Here is a 20858-nt window from a genome sequence, read left to right on the forward strand (position 1 = left end):
ATGAATATGGACTGGCACTCCTTAAAAGCACTAACGGTAGATTCCGGGGAAACAGATGTCAAACCTAAACGATTGTCCAAAATATTGGATGATGCTAAAGAGGTGTTCCAGCAAGGACTGGGAACACTGAAAGGAATTACGGCAAACATCAAGATTGATGAACATGCACAACCAAAATTTTTCAAAGCCATACCGGTACCCTATGCAATACGACCTACTGTAGAAGCGGAACTGGAAGCACTAGAACGTTCAGGTGTACTGTAAGGTAGGTTGGAGTGAGTGGGCTACGCCCATTGTTCCCGTTATGAAACTTCCTTCGAGCAACAAGCCAGGAGAACCAGGGAAGGTTCGCATCTGTGGAGATTTCAAGATCACTGTTAATCCGGTGCTTCACACGGTGCAGTATCCGCTTCCGCGGATTGAGGATATTTTTGCTTCGTTGTCTGGCGGGAAACACTTCACCAAGATAGACCTGGCGCAGGCGTACTTGCAGATGGAGGTTGAAGAAGAGTCACGCCAGTACCTCACGATCAACACGCATAGAGGTTTGTACCGGTATAATAGGCTGGTTTTTGGAGTGGCATCGGCTCCGGCAATTTGGCAGAGGGCCATGGAGCAGGTATTACAGGGAATTCCAGGCACACAATGTTACCTGGACGATATTCTGATTACAGGTGATGGTGATGAAGAATACCTCGCAAACTTGGAACTGGTGCTCAACAGACTGAAAGAGTATGGACTTAGAGTTAATTGGCAGAAATGTGAGTTCTTTCAGAAGCGGATCTCGTACTGTGGTCATGTCATTGACCGGGAGGGGCTTCATAAGTCTCCTGACAAGATAGAGGCAGTTGTAAAGGCTCCCGCTCCGGATAATGTCTCTCAGTTGAGGTCGTTTCTGGGATTGATTAACTATTACCATAAGTTTCTACCGAATCTATCCACGGTACTGCACCCGCTGAACGCTCTTTTACAGAAGGGGGTACCATGGGAATGGAGCAAAAACTGTAAGAAGGCATTTCGCAAAAGCAAAGAATTGATCACCTCAGAGGAAGTGTTGGCTCACTTCAACCCGACACTGCCCTATTCGGTTGGCTTGTGATGCTTCTCCATATGGTATTGGGGCAGTACTCTCACACAAGTTGCCAAATGGCACGGAAAGGCCAGTCGCGTTTGCATCCAGATCATTGACCTCCGCTGAGCGCAACTATGCGCAGATCGATAGGGAGGCTCTCAGCCTTGTATGGGGAGTGAAGAAGTTTAATCATTACCTGCAGGGCCAAAAATTCACACTTCTGACAGACCATCAGCCATTGGTATCCATTTTTAACCCTAAGAAGGGTGTTTCGGTGATGACAGCACAGCGACTCCAGAGATGGTCCCTTTTCCTAGGGGCACATCAATATCAAATAGAATTCAAAGGTACAAAGCAGCATGGCAATGCTGATGGGCTGTCGCGCCTGCCACTACCTGAAGCGGAAGAGACGACGAAAGTTGACCCTGTTGAGTTATTTCATTCGACCATCATCGAGTGTTTACCAGTCACCAATGCAAGTATTGAAAGAGAAACCAGGAACGACCCGACACTGTCCCGAGTTTACGAGGTGACAGTGAAGGGATGGCCAACACATGGTGATCCTCTGTTACCGGCATTCTTGGCAAGGCGAGACCAGCTGTCCGTCTGCCATGGTACTTTGATGTACGGGACAAGAGTGATTATTCCTCCCAAGTTACGGGAAAGAGTTCTAAAGGAACTGCATGAAGGTCATCTGGGGGGAGTTAAGATGAAAAGTCTTGCTAGGGCTTATGTATGGTGGCTGGGCATTGACCAACAGATAGAGGAGTTGACAAAAAGCTGTGCTGGGTGCCAAAAAGTGCAAAATGCACCTCCGATCGCACCGCTACACCCATGGGAATGGCCTTCAGCCCCATGGCAACGCGTACATATTGACTTTGCTGGTCCATTCATGGACTCCATGTTCCTAATTGCGGTGGACGCACATTCCAAATGGCCAGAAGTGATCAAGATGAATACCACTACTTCAGAAAAGACAATTGCGGTGTTAAGAACAATATTCGCAAGGAACGGATTGCCAGAACAGATATGTTCGGACAACGGACCACAGTTCATGTTGGAAGAATTCCAAAAATTCTTAAAGAAGAATGGGGTGAAACATTATACCTCTGCCCCATATCATCCGGCGACAAACGGGTTGGCCGAGAGATTTGTCCAAACATTCAAAAAGGCAATAAAGGCCATGAACGATGATCAGATTCCGTTACAGCACAAGGTGGACAATTTCCTAATGGCATATCGAAACGCCGCTCATGCAGTGACTAACCAAAGTCCTGCCATGATGTTTTATAACAGGAGGTTGCGGTCCAGGTTGGACTTGTTAAAACCAAATGTGCGGAGGGAAGTGGAAAACAAACAGTTCCGGCATATTAATAACAAGTCCACTCGAAGTTTCGACGTAGGACAACCAGTGTTGGCAAGGGGCTATGGAAACGAAAAATGGCAGTCCGGAACAATCCGGGCCAGACAAGGACCTCTGATGTACACAGTAGATATTGGTAACGATGTGATAAGGCGTCATGCGGACCAACTGGTAGAATCAAGAGCAAGGGTCGAACCCATGGTTGCGACAGAGACAACTGTGGAAGACGTTAATGAACCTGAAGCATCTACCTCGGCAGGGACTGTACCTGATGATGACGTCCAATACATAGGAAACCAACAAGAAGAGTCACCTCAGCAACAAGAATCAGAGACCACTGAAAGGCGTTATCCAAACCGAATCAGAAGGCCTCCTGAGAGACTGAACCTTTGAACTGTTTATACCTGAAGTTATATATTGTAGAGTCCGTGTGTAGATAAAGACACTGAAGACAGGAGTTGGTTCATAGGTATTTACTAAGCAAGTCTGGGGGGGGTTTCTAAAGGATATACACAATACACAGGCTTATATAGCCCAAGTGGCAATTACCGGCATTACGCACACCTGGGGCTCTTAAAGGCACATACACCATAATTGCTCCCCTTCTAGCTAACTAGTACATCATATTTTAAGTAATTATTAATTACATGTTATATGCAAAATAATATACATTGCTGTATTAATTAATTATAAGTTAGTCTCTCAGGAGGCTTCCTGACTCGGTCCGGATAACGCCTCGGGGGTGTAGTAGGTTCTTCTGGCGGTGTAGTAGGTTCTTCTGGCAAGGCTGATTCGGCTTGAAGGCCAGTGTCAGGTTCATCGGGCTCCAGTATCACTGGATCGGAGGTAGATATGGGTATCTCTACTTCATCGTTAGATGTATAGAGTGGTGGTGTAGGTTGTCCCTTTTCGGATGACTTGATGATTTGGTCAGCATGGCGCCTTATTATGCTGTCTCCGATGTCCACGGTACACATCAGTGGTCCTAATCGTGTGCAGATAGTTCCAGGCTGCCATTTCTCGGTACGGTAGTCCCGGGCCAAAACCGGTTGGCCTATCTGGAAGGCCCTAGTTGGCCTTTCATTCATGCCCTGAAACTGCCGGTTCTCCACGTCCCTTCGGATGTTGGGCTTGACCAAATCCAGCCGGCATCTTAGGTTTCTATTGTAGAACATCATGGCGGGAGTTTGGTTAGTAACCATATGCGTTGCATTCCTATATGCAAATAAGAAGTTATCCACCTTGTGCTGAAGTTTTATGTCTTCATTACCCATGGCCTTGATGGCCTTCTTGAAGGTCTGGACAAACCTTTCAGCCAATCCATTGGTGGCGGGATGGTATGGGGCGGACGTGTAGTGCTTTACCCCATTGTTCTTTAAGAACTTTCTGAATTCTTCGGACACAAATTGCGGTCCATTATCAGAACATATCTGCTCCGGCAGCCCATTCCTGGCAAATATGGTCCTTAATACTGTGATGGTTTTTTCCGTGGTGGTGGAGGACATCTTTATTACCTCCGGCCACTTGGAGTGTGCATCAACTGCGATTAAGAACATTGAGTCCATAAATGGACCAGCAAAGTCAATGTGCACCCTTTGCCAGGGAGATGAGGGCCACTCCCATGGATGTAGAGGGGCCTGTGGCGGAGCATTTTGGACCTTCTGGCATCCTAGGCAGCTCTTGGTCATGTCTTCGATGTCTCCATCGATACCTGGCCACCATACAAACGCCCTAGCTAGGTTCTTCATTTTCACTCCACCCAGATGCCCCTCGTGAAGCTCCTTTAGCACTTTATCCTGGAGTTTGGGTGGAATCACCACTCTGGATCCACACATCAAGGTTCCTCAGCACACTGACAGCTGTTCTCTTCTTTGCGAGAATGCTGGCAACAGTGGTTCGCCATGTGCTGGCCATCCCTTCACTGTTAAATCGTAGACCCGTGAGAGAGTAGGGTCATTTCTTGTCTCCCTTTCAATGGCAGAATTTGTCACCGGTAGACATTCCACTATGGTAGAGTGGAATATCTCTACTGGGTCTACTGTAGGTGCCTCTTCTATTGTTGGCAACGGTAGGCGTGATAAACAGTCAGCATTCCCATGCTGTTTTGACCCTTTGTATTCAATGTTGTATTGGTGTGCCCCTAGAAAAAGGGACCACCTCTGTAGTCTTTGTGCCGTCATAATGGGACACCTTTTTTAGGGTTGAATATGGAGATGAGGGGTTGATGGTCAGTCAGCAAGGTAAATTTGTGTCCGTGTAGGTAATGGTTGAATTTCTTCACTCCCCATACCAGGCTGAGTGCTTCCCTGTCTATCTGGGCATAGTTACGCTCAGCTGAGTTCAATGAGCGTGACGCAAAAGCTATCAGCCGTTCCGAGCCATCAGGGAATCTATGGGACAATACCGCTCCTATGCCGTAAGGGGATGCATCGCACGCCAGTCTGATTGGTAGTGATGGGTTGTAATGAGCCAAAATTTTCTCGGATGTGATTAAGTCTTTACATTTATGGAAGGCACGTTTACAGTCTTTGTTCCATTTCCAAATCACTCCTGTCTGTAGAAGATCATTAAGAGGGTGTAGAATAGTTGATAAGTTCGGTAAAAATTTATGATAGTAATTTATTTATCCCAGGAATGACCTTAATTGTGAAACATTTTCAGGTGCTGGGGCTTTTATAACTGCTTCAATTTTTTCAGGTGACTTATGCAACCCTTCCTTATTAATTATGTGGCCACAATATGATATCTGATTTTGGAAAAATTCGCACTTGGGGCGATTTGCTCGTAGACCCCGTTCTTTCAGCCTATAGTGAGCACCTGCTCCAAATTGGCAAGGTGCTCGTTGTCGTTTTCTCCTGTTATAAGGATGTCGTCTAGGTAGCATTGAGTCCCCGGAATCCCTTGCAGGACTTGCTCCATAGCTCTTTGCCAGATAGCTGGAGCTGATGCTATTCCAAAAACCAGTCGATTGTACTGGTACAGGCCTTTGTGTGTGTTTATTGTGAGATACTTTTTAGAGGTTTCCTCAACCTCCATCTGTAGATATGCCTGTGCCAAGTCAATTTTTGTGAAACGTTTCCCTCCGGATAGTGAGGCGAAAATATCTTCTATCCTCGGAAGAGGATACTGTACCGTGTGAAGGACCGGGTTTACAGTCACCTTAAAGTCCCCACAGATGCGAATTTTTTTCTGTTCCTCAGAGTTATTTTTCAATGTTTTTTTCATGACTGGAACGATGGGTGTTGCCCATTCGCTCCAATCTATTTTGGATAATACGCCTGCCTTTTCCAAATTCTTCAGCTCTGCCTCGACTGCCGGACGTATTGCGTATGGCACCGGTCTTGCCTTAAAATTTTTTGGAATTGCTGTATCTTCCACTTTTATTGAGGCGGTGATGCCTTTCAAGGTTCCTAGTTTCTCTTGAAACACTTCTTTGGCGTTGGCCAAGATGTCTTTTAATCGTTCAGGTATGATGTCATCATTGTTTTTTTCCTTACTGGTCACCGTCAGTGCCTGAATGGAGTGCCAGTCTAAACGTATCTTCCTTATCCATTCACGTCCCAACAACGGTGGACCACCATCTTGTAGAATGTATAAATACAACTTTTGTATTTCTTTGCCGTTGTATACCACAGGCACCCTTATTTTTCCTTTGGGGTAGACTTTCTGCCCCGTATATGTTTTTAAGATAATGGATGTGTCTTTTAGAGGTATATGCGAAAATAGCCTCTCGTAATCTCGTCGATTTATTACGGTTAGAGCTGATCCTGTATCTAGCTCCATTTTAACTGGGGACCCTGCTATTGTGAGGGTAACCCAAATGGTTTGGTAATCCTCTTTGGCAAGTACATTATGTAATTTGAGACAGCTTAGTCTCTTGTTTCCGGAGTCGCTATCGCTATTCTGGTCTTCGGAGCTATTGTCCGTCATCATTTGTACCTTCCTGTACTTTTCTTTATTGATTTTTTGTTTTCTGTCAGTGGATTTATTTTGTCCAGATTGGCATACCCGTGCAATGTGTCCAATCTTACCACATTGCCTGCATGCTTTGCCCTTGAACCAGCAGTCCCTCTGGTTATGGGTGGATCTGCCGCAGCGATAACATCTTCCGAACTCCTGTGTCATTTTATGGGTGCCGAAGTCCTGTGTCTCTTGTTGTATCTCTGCAGCTCCTTTTGCTGCTGCTTCGTATGATACAGCCATACTGAAAGCTTTGTCCAATGTTAAATCTTTTTCAGAAAGCAGTCTTTTTTGTGTTCCTTCACTTAAGAGACCACAAACAAATTTGTCTCGAAGATAATCCGATAGTCCTGCTCCGAATTGGCAGTACTTTGATAGCTTTCTTAATTCGGTTAGGTAATCAGCGTTACTTTCATTCTTGTGTTGATTTCTCTTGAAGAACTTGAATCGTTCCGCTATCAGCAGCGGTGTTGGGTTTAAATGCTCCTGCAGGGTATCAACAATTTCTTTAAAAGTCTTGTCCTTTGGTTTGGCTGGAGTGATTAAATTTCGTAACAGCCCGTATGTCTTCGCGCCCATTAAGTTCAGAAGTACTGAAGCTTTTTTTTCATCTGTTATTCCATTTGCAGTGCAATAAACCTCTACTCTTTCCACGTATGTGGTCCAATCTTCTATTTCGCCATCAAAAGCCTCAATATTACCAGATTTAGGCATTTCAGAAAAGATATGGCGCTTCCCGCGCTTTTTTTTTTCCTCTGTAGCAACGATATGGCGCTTCCCGCGCTTTCCCGCCGCTGCTACCGATAACAACGCTGTTTTACTGTGGTTTCCGTTTATTCACTGTTGGAGACTCGTTCCCGACGGAGGTCTAAACGCTGACCTGCTTGCCGCGCTGGCCGTCTCTCGAGTGCACCCTCCCAGTCCGTTATTGCTTGCCTCCGATTTCGCTGCCTGTCTCAGCTGTAGAGCCCGCCGCTGGAGCTCCAGCCTGACGCCCAGGAAGGATTAGCGCAGTACCTGTCACCAGCTTGGCCAGCTGGTGAAACCACAGTTTCTCTTACTTCCTTGAGTCTTCTGGATGCTGGAGGAATCGATGTCCTTGAGGTGCTGCCGAATTGCAGGTAAGTCCGTTTCCACTTCGTCGCCACTGTAGTGTCCGTGTGTAGATAAAGACACTGAAGACAGGAGTTGGTTCATAGGTATTTACTAAGCAAGTCTGGGGGGGGTTTCTAAAGGATATACACAATACACAGGCTTATATAGCCCAAGTGGCAATTACCGGCATTACGCACACCTGGGGCTCTTAAAGGCACATACACCATAATTGCTCTTAAAGGCACATACACCACATATATGTATATATGTTATTATGTTATGTTAAATGGGGATATGACTGTTAAGCTAAAAAGGGAGGATTGTGGTGTATGTAACCTGTTCCACCTTAAGAGAACTTAAGCCTGTTCCACCTTAAGAGATGTACTACTTTCTCTGGCTGCTGTATACGTAATACCGGTGGTGACCACCGGTATATAAGTACTGTGTAGTGATATTGTATTTAGTATAGTCCTGACCTCCAACTAGTAAAGACCTGTTGAACTTTATTCTTGTAGCCTGTGTCAGTAATTAATCTTAATACAACTGGAACACACAGACTTAACAGAGGGTAGCTAATGTAACCCCACTATTTAAAAAAGGTAGTCGAGAGAAAACAGGGAATTATAGACCGATAAGCCTGACATCGGTAGTTGGGAAAATGCTAGAGTCCATTATAAAAGATGTAATAGCAGAGCACTTGGAAAACAGTGACAGGATCAGACAAAGTCAACATGGATTTACAAAAGGTAAATCATGCTTGACTAATCTACTGACATTTTTTGAGGATGTAACTGGTAGAATAGATAAGGGAGAACAAGTGGATGTGGTGTATTTGGACTCTCAGAAGGCTTTTGATAAGGTCCCGCATAAGAGATTAGTGTGCAAAGTTAAAGTATATGGGATTGGGGGTAAGGTACTGACTTGGATAGAGAACTGGTTGGCAGACAGGAAGCAAAGAGTTGGAAAAAACAGATCTTTTTCCGAGTGGCAGGCAGTGACTAGTGGGGTACCGCAGGGATCGGTGCTAGGACCCCAGCTATTCACAATATATATTAATGATCTATACGAGGGAAGTAAATGTAATATCTCCAAGTTTGCAGACGACACAAAGTTGGGTTGACCTGTGTGCTGTGAGGAGGATGCAGAGAAACTCCAGTATGATTTGGACAGGTTGGGTGATTGGGCAGATGCATGGTAGATGCAGTATAATGTGGATAAATCCGTACAATATCCACTTCCGTGGATTGAAGATATTTTCGCCTCGCTATCTGGAGGGAAACGCTTCACTAAGATTGATCTGGCCCAGGCGTATCTGCAAATGGAGGTAGAAGAAGCATCAAAAAAAACCTCACAATCAACACCCATAAAGGTCTCTACCAATACAACGGGCTGGTATTCGGGGTAGCATCAGCTCTGGCTATTTGGCAGAGGGCAATTTGGACGACATCCTGGTCACGGGCGAAAATTACAGTGATCACCTTGCCAACCTGGAGCAGGTGCTCACTGGATTGCAGGAATATGGGCTCCGAGCTAACCGCCCCAAATGCGAGTTTTTTAGAAAACAGATCTCGTATTGTGGCCACGTTATCGATAAAGAGGGGTTACATAAGTCCCCAGAGAAGATTGAGGCAGTAGTCAAGGCTCCAGCACCGGAAAATGTGTCACAACTGAGGTCGTTCCTCGGGCTGGTAAACTACTACCATAAGTTCTTGCCAAATTTGTCTACAATACTACACCCACTGAACACCCTACTGCAAACTGGGGTGCCATGGAAGTGGAGTGACGAATGTAGACAAGCTTTCCAGAAGAGCAAAACACTAATCACATCAAAAGAGGTATTGGCCCATTACAACCCAGCATTACCAATTCGGTTGGCATGTGATGCGTCACCCTACGGCATTGGAGCGGTGCTGTCGCACAAATTCTCGGACGGCTCAGAGAGGCCAATAGCCTTTGCGTCACGATCACGAACCTCAGCCGAGCGTAACAACGCCCAGATTGACAGGGAGGCCCTCAGCCTAGTGTGGGGAGTGAAAAAGTTCAATCACTATCTGCACAGGCAGAAATTCACCTTGCTGACTGATCACCAGCTTCTTGTCTCCATTTTTAATCCGAAGAAGGGCGTTCCGGTGATGACTGCGCAACGACTACAAAGCTGGTCACTTTTTCTAGGGGCGCACCACTATGAGATTGAATATAAGGGCACGAAACAGCATGGAAATGCTGATGGGCTATCACGCCTGCCACTGCCTACTGCGGAGGAAGCACCAACAGTGGATCCTGTCGAAATATTCCATTCGACTATAGTTGAATACCTACCGGTAACTAATGCTTGTATCGAAAAGGAAACCCGAAATGACCCGACACTGTCTCGGGTATATGATTTGACGGTGAAGGGATGGCCAGCACATGGCGACTCACTGTTGCCAGCATTCTCGACAAGGAGAGAACAGCTGTCAGTGTGCCGGGGGACCTTGATGTGTGGATCCCGAGTGGTAATTCCACCCAAGTTAAGGGATAGAGTGCTCAATGAGCTTCATGAGGGTCATCTGGGAGGGGTAAAAATGAATAGCCTAGCCAGGGCTTATGTGTGGTGGCTGGGAATAGATAAACAAATCGAGGACCTGACCAGGAGCTGCTCAGGATGCCAGAAAGTCCAAAATGCACCACCACAGGCCTCTACACCCATGGGAGTGGCCCTCATCTCCATGGCAATGGGTGCATATTGATTTTGCTGGTCCATTCATGGACTCAATGTTTTTAATAGCTGTGGATGCGCACTCGAAATGGCCTGAGGTCATCAAAATGTCCTCCACCACCACGGAGAAAACTATTGCAGTCCTACGGACCATTTTTGCCAGGAATGGCTTGCCAGAACAAATTTGCTCCGACAACGGACCACAGTTTGTGTCCGAAGAGTTCCGGGGGTTTTTGAAAAAGAATGGGGTAAGGCATTACACATCCGCCCCGTATCATCCAGCCACAAATGGATTGGCTGAGAGGTTCGTACAAACCTTTAAGAAGGCAATAAAGGCTATGTACAATGACAACATTCCGCTGCAGCACAAGGTGGACAATTTCCTGTTCGCCTACTGTGGTAAACCACTGTTGTTAGTATTGTTGTTCACTGTTGTTCACTGTTGTTCACTCTTGCACATTGTTGTACTTGTCTGTGCATGCCTCAGCTGACTCCGCCCCTGGCTCTACCCTCATGGCCGGGTATAAAGGTGACTGCTCGGCAGCCCCCTGCCCTTTTGGATACCAGGCAACCACGAGAGGCATGCTCTGTTCTTTGGTAATAAAAGCCTGTTTGTTACACTCTCAACTTCCAGTCTTTTGTAGTAATTGATAGCGCATCACCTACCAGAATGCGACACATGCAGTCACCAACCAGGCCCCAGCCATGATGTTCTTTAACCGAAGGTTAAGATCTCGCCTGGATTTGCTCAGACCAAACGTACGAAGAGATGTTGAGAGTAAGCAATTCCAGCACATCCATGAGAAGCCAACAAGGAGCTTCAATGTAGGGCAACCAGTCTTGGCCCGCGACTACCGAACAGAAAAATGGCAGCCAGGAACGATATGCACACGGCAGGGCCCACTAATGTACACAGTGGACGTTGGGGAGAGCATCGTGAGACGCCATGCTGACCAGATCCTAGAGTCACAGGAACAAGTCAACCCCATGCCTCGCCCATACGTACCTGGTGATGAACCTAATGTACAGGTCGCATCTACCCCAGAAACAGTAGCATCGGAAGCTGATGAACCAACCGACGACAGGGGGCCAGAATCGCCTCCGCACCAAGAGCGAGACACTCGGGAAAGGCGCTATCCAGAAAGGGTCAGGAAGCCTCCCCAAAGACTGAATATATAAATAGACTATTTTCAGCTAATGTTGCATGTTAAAAGTGTTAATTGTAATTAGTTTGATATTTAATTGTTAAATGAGTGTTATGGTACTGTTAATCTAAATGGGGAGGAATTGTAATGTATATACCTTTTAAGGGGGGAACTACTTTTTACAGCTCATGTATACTGTAGTACCGGCAGTGACCACACCTGTATATAACACTGAGTAGTAATCTGTACAGTCAGTTCCACTGTGAGCCACGTTGAGTAAACACCTGTTGTTACCGTTCTCCAGCAGTCTGTGTCTTATTATACACGGACACAACACCATTGACCTTGGTTGCCTAACTACACAAGTGGAGCTATTGCCTTTTAGCGGTATGTACTGGTCTTCTATTGTACCAAATACTTCTTTGAATACATAGCAGTAAAAATGGATTCTACCTGTTCTGTAATTTATCCACCATGCTTCTTTCTGTGGAATAGTAGATTAATTCTTGTGGCTAGAAAATATTTCAGTATTACATATTACAGATGCATCTAAGTTCTAACTGTAATAAAATCTGTTTCTTCATATTATTGAATAATCTATTTAAAATATTCTATGTGCAACAATAGAAATAAAACTGCACTTTTATTAAAAATTAGTTTCAAACAAGCAATTTTGTGTTAGCAGATAAATGTTATTTCAAGATCTATGAAAATTTCAAAAGTTTGTTTTCTGGTTAGCCAAGACCCATAATGATGTCTCTAACCATTCAAATGAATAATAATGAATTACCTGCACAGTAGACAATACATGATGCCGGGAACTCTTACTGAAGAATGGTCGCCAATTATGTTCCTTTGTGATGTCAAAATTTACACTCATAGGGAGACTGTTCTTTTGAATATTAAACCAGATCTACAAGAACATATTTTAAAAGTCATTATATAGTTTTAAAAATCCATCATTCCTATTATACATTCATGAAAAAATATTTTATGCAATAATTAAAGCCTTAACAAGTTTTATCTTGTCTATGTCTGTCAATTATAGATGCAAAGTGGAGCAGCACCAACAAGCAGCACGTGCACGGTGGCTAAAATATAGGTGCTGAGACTTGCACATTTGTAATGGCTGGACTGAGCCTCCTCACTCTCTTGCAAGGATGTACATGTACAGAGGAATGTAATAGATTGTGAAGTCAGTGAGGACAAGTGGGGTGGGCAGTTGACCCCTCCAGGTTATACGATAATAAGGGCTAAAACCATGCCAATGCCTGATATCACCTGATGACTTGCATGGTGAAGAAGGCAAAGTTCTGCTGCTTTTATGTTGCCTTTAAAATGGATACATGTATTAGCTTGAAACATTTAATTCGCCTTTAATATTAAATCTTAAAATAAAAGACTACCTATATCATTTGTCTCCAATATCTTTTCTTCATGCTTCATTTTCAAACCCATTTTCTATCTAGATTTGAGCTCTTCATAATGTTGCTTGTTTTCCCTCCTGGTTGTAACTGCAGTGATGTTTGGAGTGTTCAGTTAGATGCTATCCTCTATTGTGCTGTGGGCCCTACAATGTGTGATATATTCACCTTGAGGCTGTTGCGATGGAAGCTGAGCCTCACATAAAAACATTTCTACATTTTTTCTCTAATGTGTCTTTAAGTTAAAAATGTGGTAGGAAAATTTTAGAGTTTTAAATTAAGAATGAAATTACCATGTACCTAGATAAAGAGAAAATAATTAGAAGTAGCCAGCACGGATTTCAAAAACACCCGCCCAGCCCCCACCCCCAATAGTGATGAGTGTGAAAGGAATGGCTTGAACATTGTAGGGATACTTTATGGAGCTGGTGTGGGGTGGTGCCAACCTGGTGCACCATGTGGCAGCCAGGGTGTTAAGTGAAGCAAATCTGGACATGGTGAGGCCAACGCTGGTGTCCCAGGCAGCAATGTGCTCGGGTGATGATGCTCTGTGTCCAGTGCAGCATCAGTTGATTGCGGAGAAGGTTGGCGTGGATGTTGGTGCTGCTAGTGTGCCCGGTGATGCTGGTTGGGGCTGATCGTGTTGAGATTCTGAGGACCAAGGTAAGATTTTTTCAAGGGCACCGGTGCTGATGGAATAGATGGCAGGTGAGGTTGAGATGACAGAAATAATCTGTCAGTGTTGAGATAGGTTGTTCCAAAGGGGTGACAGTGGATAAAGATTACTCGAAACACTTCAAAAGTGCATAAAGCTCAAAAGTGGGTTCCAAATCAATATTGCTCCAGCTTCTAAGATTGTGAAGTGAACAGCTGTGAAATGGTAGGTTTTATTCCACTTTTGCAGCTTTTACCTATTCACAGCAATCCACAGTCATTGAGAACCCGACGTGATACTTACCTGACGTGATAGCCGCTCTCTGGGAATCTCGTTGAAAACCTTGTAAAATGGTAAGTTCATGGGAAAATGGTTCTTATCTACCTTTTAATAAGCTTTTAACTATCTAAATTGGCTGACCTGCCACTTGGTGTCGGGTCTGTTTAGGGATGACACACCCGACACTTGGGAAACTGACAAGGAGGCGGGTTTACAGCGGGATATCGACCCACTGTCAATCTTTGTGATTATGACAGCGGACCAGCCTCCAAACCAGCACTCTGAGTGCTGGCAAAATTCAGCCCATGCACTGTGCACCCTGCCCCCTGCATGAGCATTTTCAGATGTGATCAAATTTCTAAGCCTTGAAGTTTAGCTTATGACAAGTTATTCTAAAATTGTGGTCACCATGCACAGCTTCCTTATAATTTTAACTGAAATAATTATGCTTTTATGTCCAAGGACACTCACATTTTCTTTATTGATCAGGCAATCAGCACTTTGCAATGGACAAAAAGCATTAAACTGCTCATAACACTCTCCAGTTTCTGGATTCCAAATCATGGTGTTTGTTTTTTCTTGAGTAATTACATAAGCTGTTGGTCCCTTTAAAATAGAAGTTGTGAGGTTATGAATCAGAATACCATTTGAAACAGCATATTCAAAACCTAAAGAAAACACAAGACCAAAATTTACAACATGAAAATAGAAGATAGGTATATTTTAGAAAACAAGGAAATAGACAAGAGTGCCAAAATTCCTCAGCCATAAATTTGGTGGGAGTCTACTGGAATAGCCAAAAACTTTGGTGGGACTCAGATTCACCAGGTTCTAGCTATGGGGCCTAGTTTCTGGAATGGCCTAGTAAGGGATAGAGCCTACGCCTACCCATACAAGGCCATCAACATAAGACACAGGGCTGGAACTGGAGATTCTCTACATCAGGAGTTCCAGTGACCTGGCCTCACAGGGACCTAGCCTATAGTTGAAGGTCATGTACCTAGGGAAAAGAGGTGGGCTGGGCGCCTGATGGGCAAACGTGGGCGCCACCGACAAGGAGATGGCCCAGTGGAGCCCACTTTCGTCCATCAGGAGCCCAGTCCACATCCCAGAATGAGCAAAGATGCCAGATTTCCCAGCAGTTTGTGAGAGGCAGGAGCCTGAGATGTCCCCACAGTGGTGTGGGAAGCTACTGGCCAGATGCAATATTAAGTGCCTTCTCACTGACATTGCATACTTCAGTGGGTTTGTGTGATAAATCCATGTAGTGAGACAAGGAACTCGAAGAGGCGAGGTATGAGGATTAAGACGAGTACTTTATTGAACGACTGCGAGACAACCAGGCAGGCCTGCTTCCAGGCATTGCACCTTTGCTGACCTTAGCAGGAAGCAACCCCTAACCTTAGCAGCAACATTGGCTACAGCACCACCTGGTGGATAACCTTAATCATAACATCCCAGATTACTATATCCCTCCCCCCTTAAGATTTCAGTATGAATTTCTTAACAAACAACCATTCCCAAGGGTCACATAAGAAGTCTCCATTCATCATGTTCCATACTTGATGAATCTAACAGGTCAGTATCAATCTCTCTGGTGGCTTGCGAGTCCTTTGTGAACGTCTGACCGTAAAGTCCCTGCTTGTTTGTGGTGAAGCCACCAGCTGCTCCTGAACAGTGCTCGGAGTATCTGACTCTGCAACGATGGTTTCCTCTTGACGAATGGGTTCCTGTGGAATTGTCTCTGTCCCTGGTGGTGGCACCACAGATGCACTTGGATAACTGGGGGCAAACCTGTCCTCCGCCATTGCATCTGGAAACTTCATTTCAATTTCCCCTTGTCTGGTAAGTATCTGACCTACATGTCTGTGTACTACCCTACCATCACCCAACATGACCTTGTATGATACGGGACCGGTCATTGAGTCTATGAAGCCAGGAATCAACTTGGGTCCATAACCGAAATTCCTGGTAAGGACCGCATCTCCTTCTCCAAAACTTCGGCTCTTTGTTCTTTTGTCATGGTTCTCTTTTTGTTTGTTTTGTCTGTTTTCCATTTTCCTTTTTAGGTCTGGGTGGACAAGGTCAAGAGTGGAGCGTAGTCTATGATCTAATAACATCTCAGCAGGAGAGAGTCCTGTGGTGGATTGAGGTGTTATTCTGTAGCTGAACAGAACCCGTGACACTTTGGCTGCTAAACTCCCTTCTGCACTTTTTTTCATCATCTCTTTAAATGTTTGTACGGCTCTCTCCGCAAGTCCATTTGAGGATGGATGATATGGAGCCAAGGTCACCTGCACTATGCCATTTTTTCTCAAGAACTCTTTTGTCTCTGTACTCACAAAACAAGTGGCATTGTCACTTACCACGATCTCCGGTAGCCCTTGATTACTGAAGCTCCGATGCAGGCAGTCTTTAGTAGTAGTGGCGGAAACAGAATTTACAGGATAAACATCCATCCATTTGGAATGTGCATCAATGATTATGAGGAACATCTTCCCCATGAATGGACCTGCATAATCTAAGTGCAATCTTCTCCATGGTTTATCCGGCCACTCCCAGGGGTGGAGAGGAGCCGCTGCTGGTGCCTTCCGGTGTTCCTGACAAGTGCTGCATGTCTTGACTAGATTTTCTATCTCCTCATCTAGCTTTGGCCACCACAAGTAACTCCTAGCCAAGGCTTTCATACGCGAGACCCCAGGATGACACTGATGTAGTTGCTCTAGGATAGACTGTCGTGCTGGCTGTGGAATAATCACTCGTGCTCCCCACAACATGCAACCATCCTGCACACTCGGCTCTGTTTTCCTGACACTGTAGGGTGTGAAGCCAGCCCCTTCCGGATGCTGTGGCCATCCCCTCACCACATATTCTCGAACTCTAGACAGTACTGGATCTTTACCTGTCCATGTTCTTACTTGCTCTGCAGTCACAAGGGCCGTGTCAGTGTCCTCCAACATCAACACTCTGTCCTCTGGAGCTGCACGGATAGGTGTGCCTGGCAGTGGAAGACGGCTCAAGGCATCTGCATTCCCATGGTACTTGCCCGCCTTGTAGATGTTGACATACTCATATGCCCTCAACGTCACGGCCCACCTCTGGATCCGGGGTGACACCATCTGTGGAACTGCTTTCATTTCATTAAAAAGAGAGAGAAGAGGTTTATGATCGGTGCATATGGTGAACTTCCTGCCATATATGTACTTGTGGAACCTCTGTAACCCAAACATTACTGCTAACCGCTCTTTGTCTAAATGGGAATAGTTTTTTTCCGCTGGTGTTAGAGGGGGAGGATCCAGTTGTCGTGGTCCATGTTGGTACCAACGACATAGATAGGACAAGGAAGGAGGTTCTGCTGAGGGAGTTTGAGCAGCTAGGGGCCAAATTAAAAAGCAGAACCACAAGGGTAATAATCTCTGGATTATTACCTGAGCCACGAGCGAATTTGGCTAGGACAAATAAAATTAGAGAGTTAAATGCGTGGCTCAAAGACTGGTGTGGGAGAAATGGGTTTTGCTTCCTGGGACACTGGCACCAGTACTGGGGCAGGAGGGAGCTGTTCCATTGGGACGGGCTTCACTTGGCCAGTGCTGGGACTAGAGCAAATAATAAAAATGACAACAGAGAAGGTCATAGACTTAGGTAGCAGTGGGGAAATTAAAAACCAGAGCATGCCAGGAAGGGGCAGAAGGTATGGAGTAAAAGGTAAAGTAATAAAAAGGGCAAAAGCAGGAACTAAGTGTCACAAAACATCTTTGAAAGTTCTCTATCTGAATGCACGTAGCATTCGTAACAAAATAGACGAGTTAATGGCACAAATAACTACATATGGGTATGATCTTGTGGCCATTACAGAAACATGGCTGCAGGGTGAAAATGCCTGGGAATTAAACATACCAGGTTATTTAACGATCAGGAAGGACAGGCAGGAAGGAAGGGGAGGTGGGGTGGCTATGTTAATAAAGGAAGGAATCACTGTAATACAGAGAAATGATATTGGGTCAAAAGATCAGGATAATGAAACAGTTTGGGTGGAGGTAAGGAATAATAAGGGGGAAAAAACACTAGTGGGCGTAGTCTATAGGCCTCCGAACAGTTGCAACTCTGTTGGACGGAGTATCAATCAGGAAATAGTTGAGGCTTGTAATAAGGGAGCATCTATAATTATGGGGGATTTTAACTATCATATTAATTGGACAAAGCAAATTGGGCAGGGCTGCCTTGAGGATGAGTTCATTGAATGTATTAGGGATGGGTTTCTTGAGCAGTATGTAACTGAACCAACCAGGGGGCAAGCAACCTTAGATCTGGTCCTGTGTAACGAGACAGGATTAATTAAAAATGTCCTAGTAAAGGATCCCCTTGGAAAGAGTGACCATAACATGGTTGAATTCCATATTCAATTAGAGGGTGAGAAGGTTGGATCTCAAACAAGCATGCTAAGCTTGAATAAAGGAAACAATGAAGGTATGAGAGCGGAATTGAGTAGAGTGGATTGGGAAAATAGATTAAAGGGTAAGACGATACATGATCAGTGGTGTACATTTAAGGAGTTATTTTACAACTTCCAAAAAATATATATTCCACTGAGAAGAAAAGGGTGTAAAAGAAAAGACAGCCATCCGTGGCTAAGTAAAGAAATTAAGGATAGTATTCGACTAAAAACAAGGGCATATAAGGTAGCCAAATCTAGTGGGAGGATAGAGGATTGGGAAAACTTTAAAAGACAGCAAAAAATAACAAAAAGATTGATTAAGAAAGGGAAGATAGATTATGAAAGTAAATTAGCAAAAAATATAAAAACAGATAGTAAGAGTTTTTATAGTTATATAAAAAGAAAAAGGGTGGCTAAAGTAAATGTTGGTCCCTTAGAGGATGAGACCGGGAAATTAATGGTGGGAAATATGGAGATGGCAAAAACACTGAATGAATATTTTATATCAGTCTTTACAGTAGAAGACACTAAGAATATCCCAACACTGGACAAACAGGGGGCTAAAGGGGGGAGGAGCTAAACACGATCAAAATCACTAAGGAAGTGGTACTCGGTAAAATAATGGGACTCAAGGCGGATAAATCACCTGGACCTGATGCCGTACATCCTAGGGTCTTGAGGGAAGTGGCGGTAGGGATTGTGGATGCATTGGTAATAATTTTCCAAAACTCCCTGGACTCGGCAAAGGTCCCGGCAGACTGGAAAACTGCTAATGAAACACCCTTATTTAAAAGGGCAGTAGACAGAAGGCTGGAAACTATAGACCGGTTAGCCTAACATCTGTGGTAGGTAAAATTTTGGAGTCCATTATTAAGGAGACAGTAACAGGACATTTGGATAATCATAATTTAATAGGACAAAGTCAGCATGGTTTTATGAAGGGGAAGTCATGTTTGACAAATTTGCTGAAGTTCTTTGAGGAAGTAACATATAGGGTGGATACAGGGGAACCAGTGGACGTAGTGTATTTAGACTTCCAAAAGGCATTTGACAAGGTGCCACACAAAAGATTATTGCTTAAGAGAAAAAATCACGGGATTGGGGGTAATATTCTGGCATGGATAGAGGATTGGCTATCTAACAGAAGGCAGAAAGTTGGGATAAATGGTTCATTCTCAGACTGGCAATCAGTAACTAGTGGTGTTCCGCAGGGGTCAGTGCTGGGTCCCCAACTCTTTACAATCTATATTAATGATTTGGAGGAGGGGACCGAGTGTAACATATCAAAGTTTGCAGATGATACTAAGATGGGAGGGAAAGTAGTGAGTGAGGAGGACATAAAAAACCTGCAAGGGGACATAGACAGGCTAAGTAAGTGGGCAGAGATTTGGCAGATGGAATACAATACTGGAAAGTGTGAGGTTATGCACTTTGGCAGGAAAAATCGTAGAGCAAGTTATTATCTTAATGGCAAGAAACTGGAAAGTACTGAAGTACGAAGGGATCTGGGGGCCCTGGTGCACGAAACTCAAAAGGTTAGTATGCAGGTGCAGCAAGTGATTAAGAAGGCCAATGGAATGTTGGCTTTCATTGCTAGGGGGATAGAATATAAAAATAGGGAGGTATTGCTTCAGTTGTACAAGGTATTGGTGAGACTGCACCTGGAATACTGCGTACAGTTTTGGTGTCCATACTTAAGAAAGGACATACTTGCTCTCGAGTCAGTACAAAGAAGGTTCACTCGGTTAATCCCGGGGATGAGGGGATGGACATATGAGGAGAGGTTGAGTAGATTGGGACTCTACTCATTGGAGTTCAGAAGAATGAGAGGCGATCTTATTGAAACATATAAGATTGTGAAGGGGTTGGATCGGGTGGACGCGGGGAGGATGTTCCCGATGATGGGTGAAACTAGAACTAGGGGGCATAGTCTTAGAATAAGGGGCTGCTCTTTCAAAACTGAGATGAGGAGGAACTACTTCACTCAGAGGGTGGTAGGTCCATGGAATATGCTGCCCCAAAAAGCTGTAGAAGCTACATCATTACATAAATTTAAAACAGAAATAGACAGTTTCCTAGAAGTAAAGGGAATTAAGGGTTACGGGGAGCGGGCAGGAATTTGGACATGAGTCTAGGTTCAGATCGGTCATGGCCCTGTGGGTAGCGGAGCGGGCCCAGGGGCCGTGTAGCCTGATCCTGCTCCTATTTCGTGTGTCTAATTCTGTTAGATTCAGGAGATGGTTCTGTGATAGTAGATTGGCGGTTAGGATCAGATCAGCCATGATCTTATTGAATGGCGGAGCAGGCTCGAGGGGCCGATTGGCCTACTCCTGCTCCTATTTCTTATGTTCTTATAAACCCTATTGGTCTTTCAGTTCCATCTTCCATGCAGTGTGAAAGAACTGCCCCCACCCCATAAGGTGAAGCGTCACAAGAGAGAATGATGTCTTTCTCTGCATTGTAGTGAACCAGCACATCCGACGACAGCATCAGTTTCTTGGACTGTTCAAATGAAACCCCCTGCTCCTCTCCCCACTGCCACTGTGTCTCCTTGTGCAGTAGTTTGTGAAGAGGTGCTAACACAGTTGACAAGTTTGGTAAAAACCTGTTATAATAGTTCAGCAGTCCCAGGTAAGCTTTTAACTCAGCCACATTTGTAGGAGCAGGGGCATCCTGCAGTGCTTGTACCTTCTCCTTGAGTGGATGGAGCCCAGTGGTGTCTGCTCTGTGTC

General features: G+C 44.8%; 1 protein-coding gene across 1 annotated transcript in view; it reads right to left on the reverse strand.

The window, feature by feature from the left end:
- The window catches only part of LOC147113546 (coiled-coil and C2 domain-containing protein 2A-like), a 403075-nt gene that overhangs the window by 18633 nt on the left and 363584 nt on the right, over positions 1–20858 (reverse strand). The window contains exons 28-30 of the mRNA XM_085996133.1: positions 14163–14297; positions 12124–12246; positions 11787–11845 (exon numbers count right to left, since the gene is read on the reverse strand). Of these exons, the coding sequence (XP_085852259.1) occupies positions 11787–11845; positions 12124–12246; positions 14163–14297 (317 nt within the window). The remainder of the gene's footprint in view (positions 1–11786; positions 11846–12123; positions 12247–14162; positions 14298–20858) is intronic.

The sequence above is a fragment of the Somniosus microcephalus genome, chromosome 8, assembly GCF_052327205.1.
Source record: "Somniosus microcephalus isolate GS21.2 chromosome 8, FLI_Smic_1.0, whole genome shotgun sequence".
Lineage (NCBI taxonomy): Eukaryota > Metazoa > Chordata > Chondrichthyes > Squaliformes > Somniosidae > Somniosus > Somniosus microcephalus.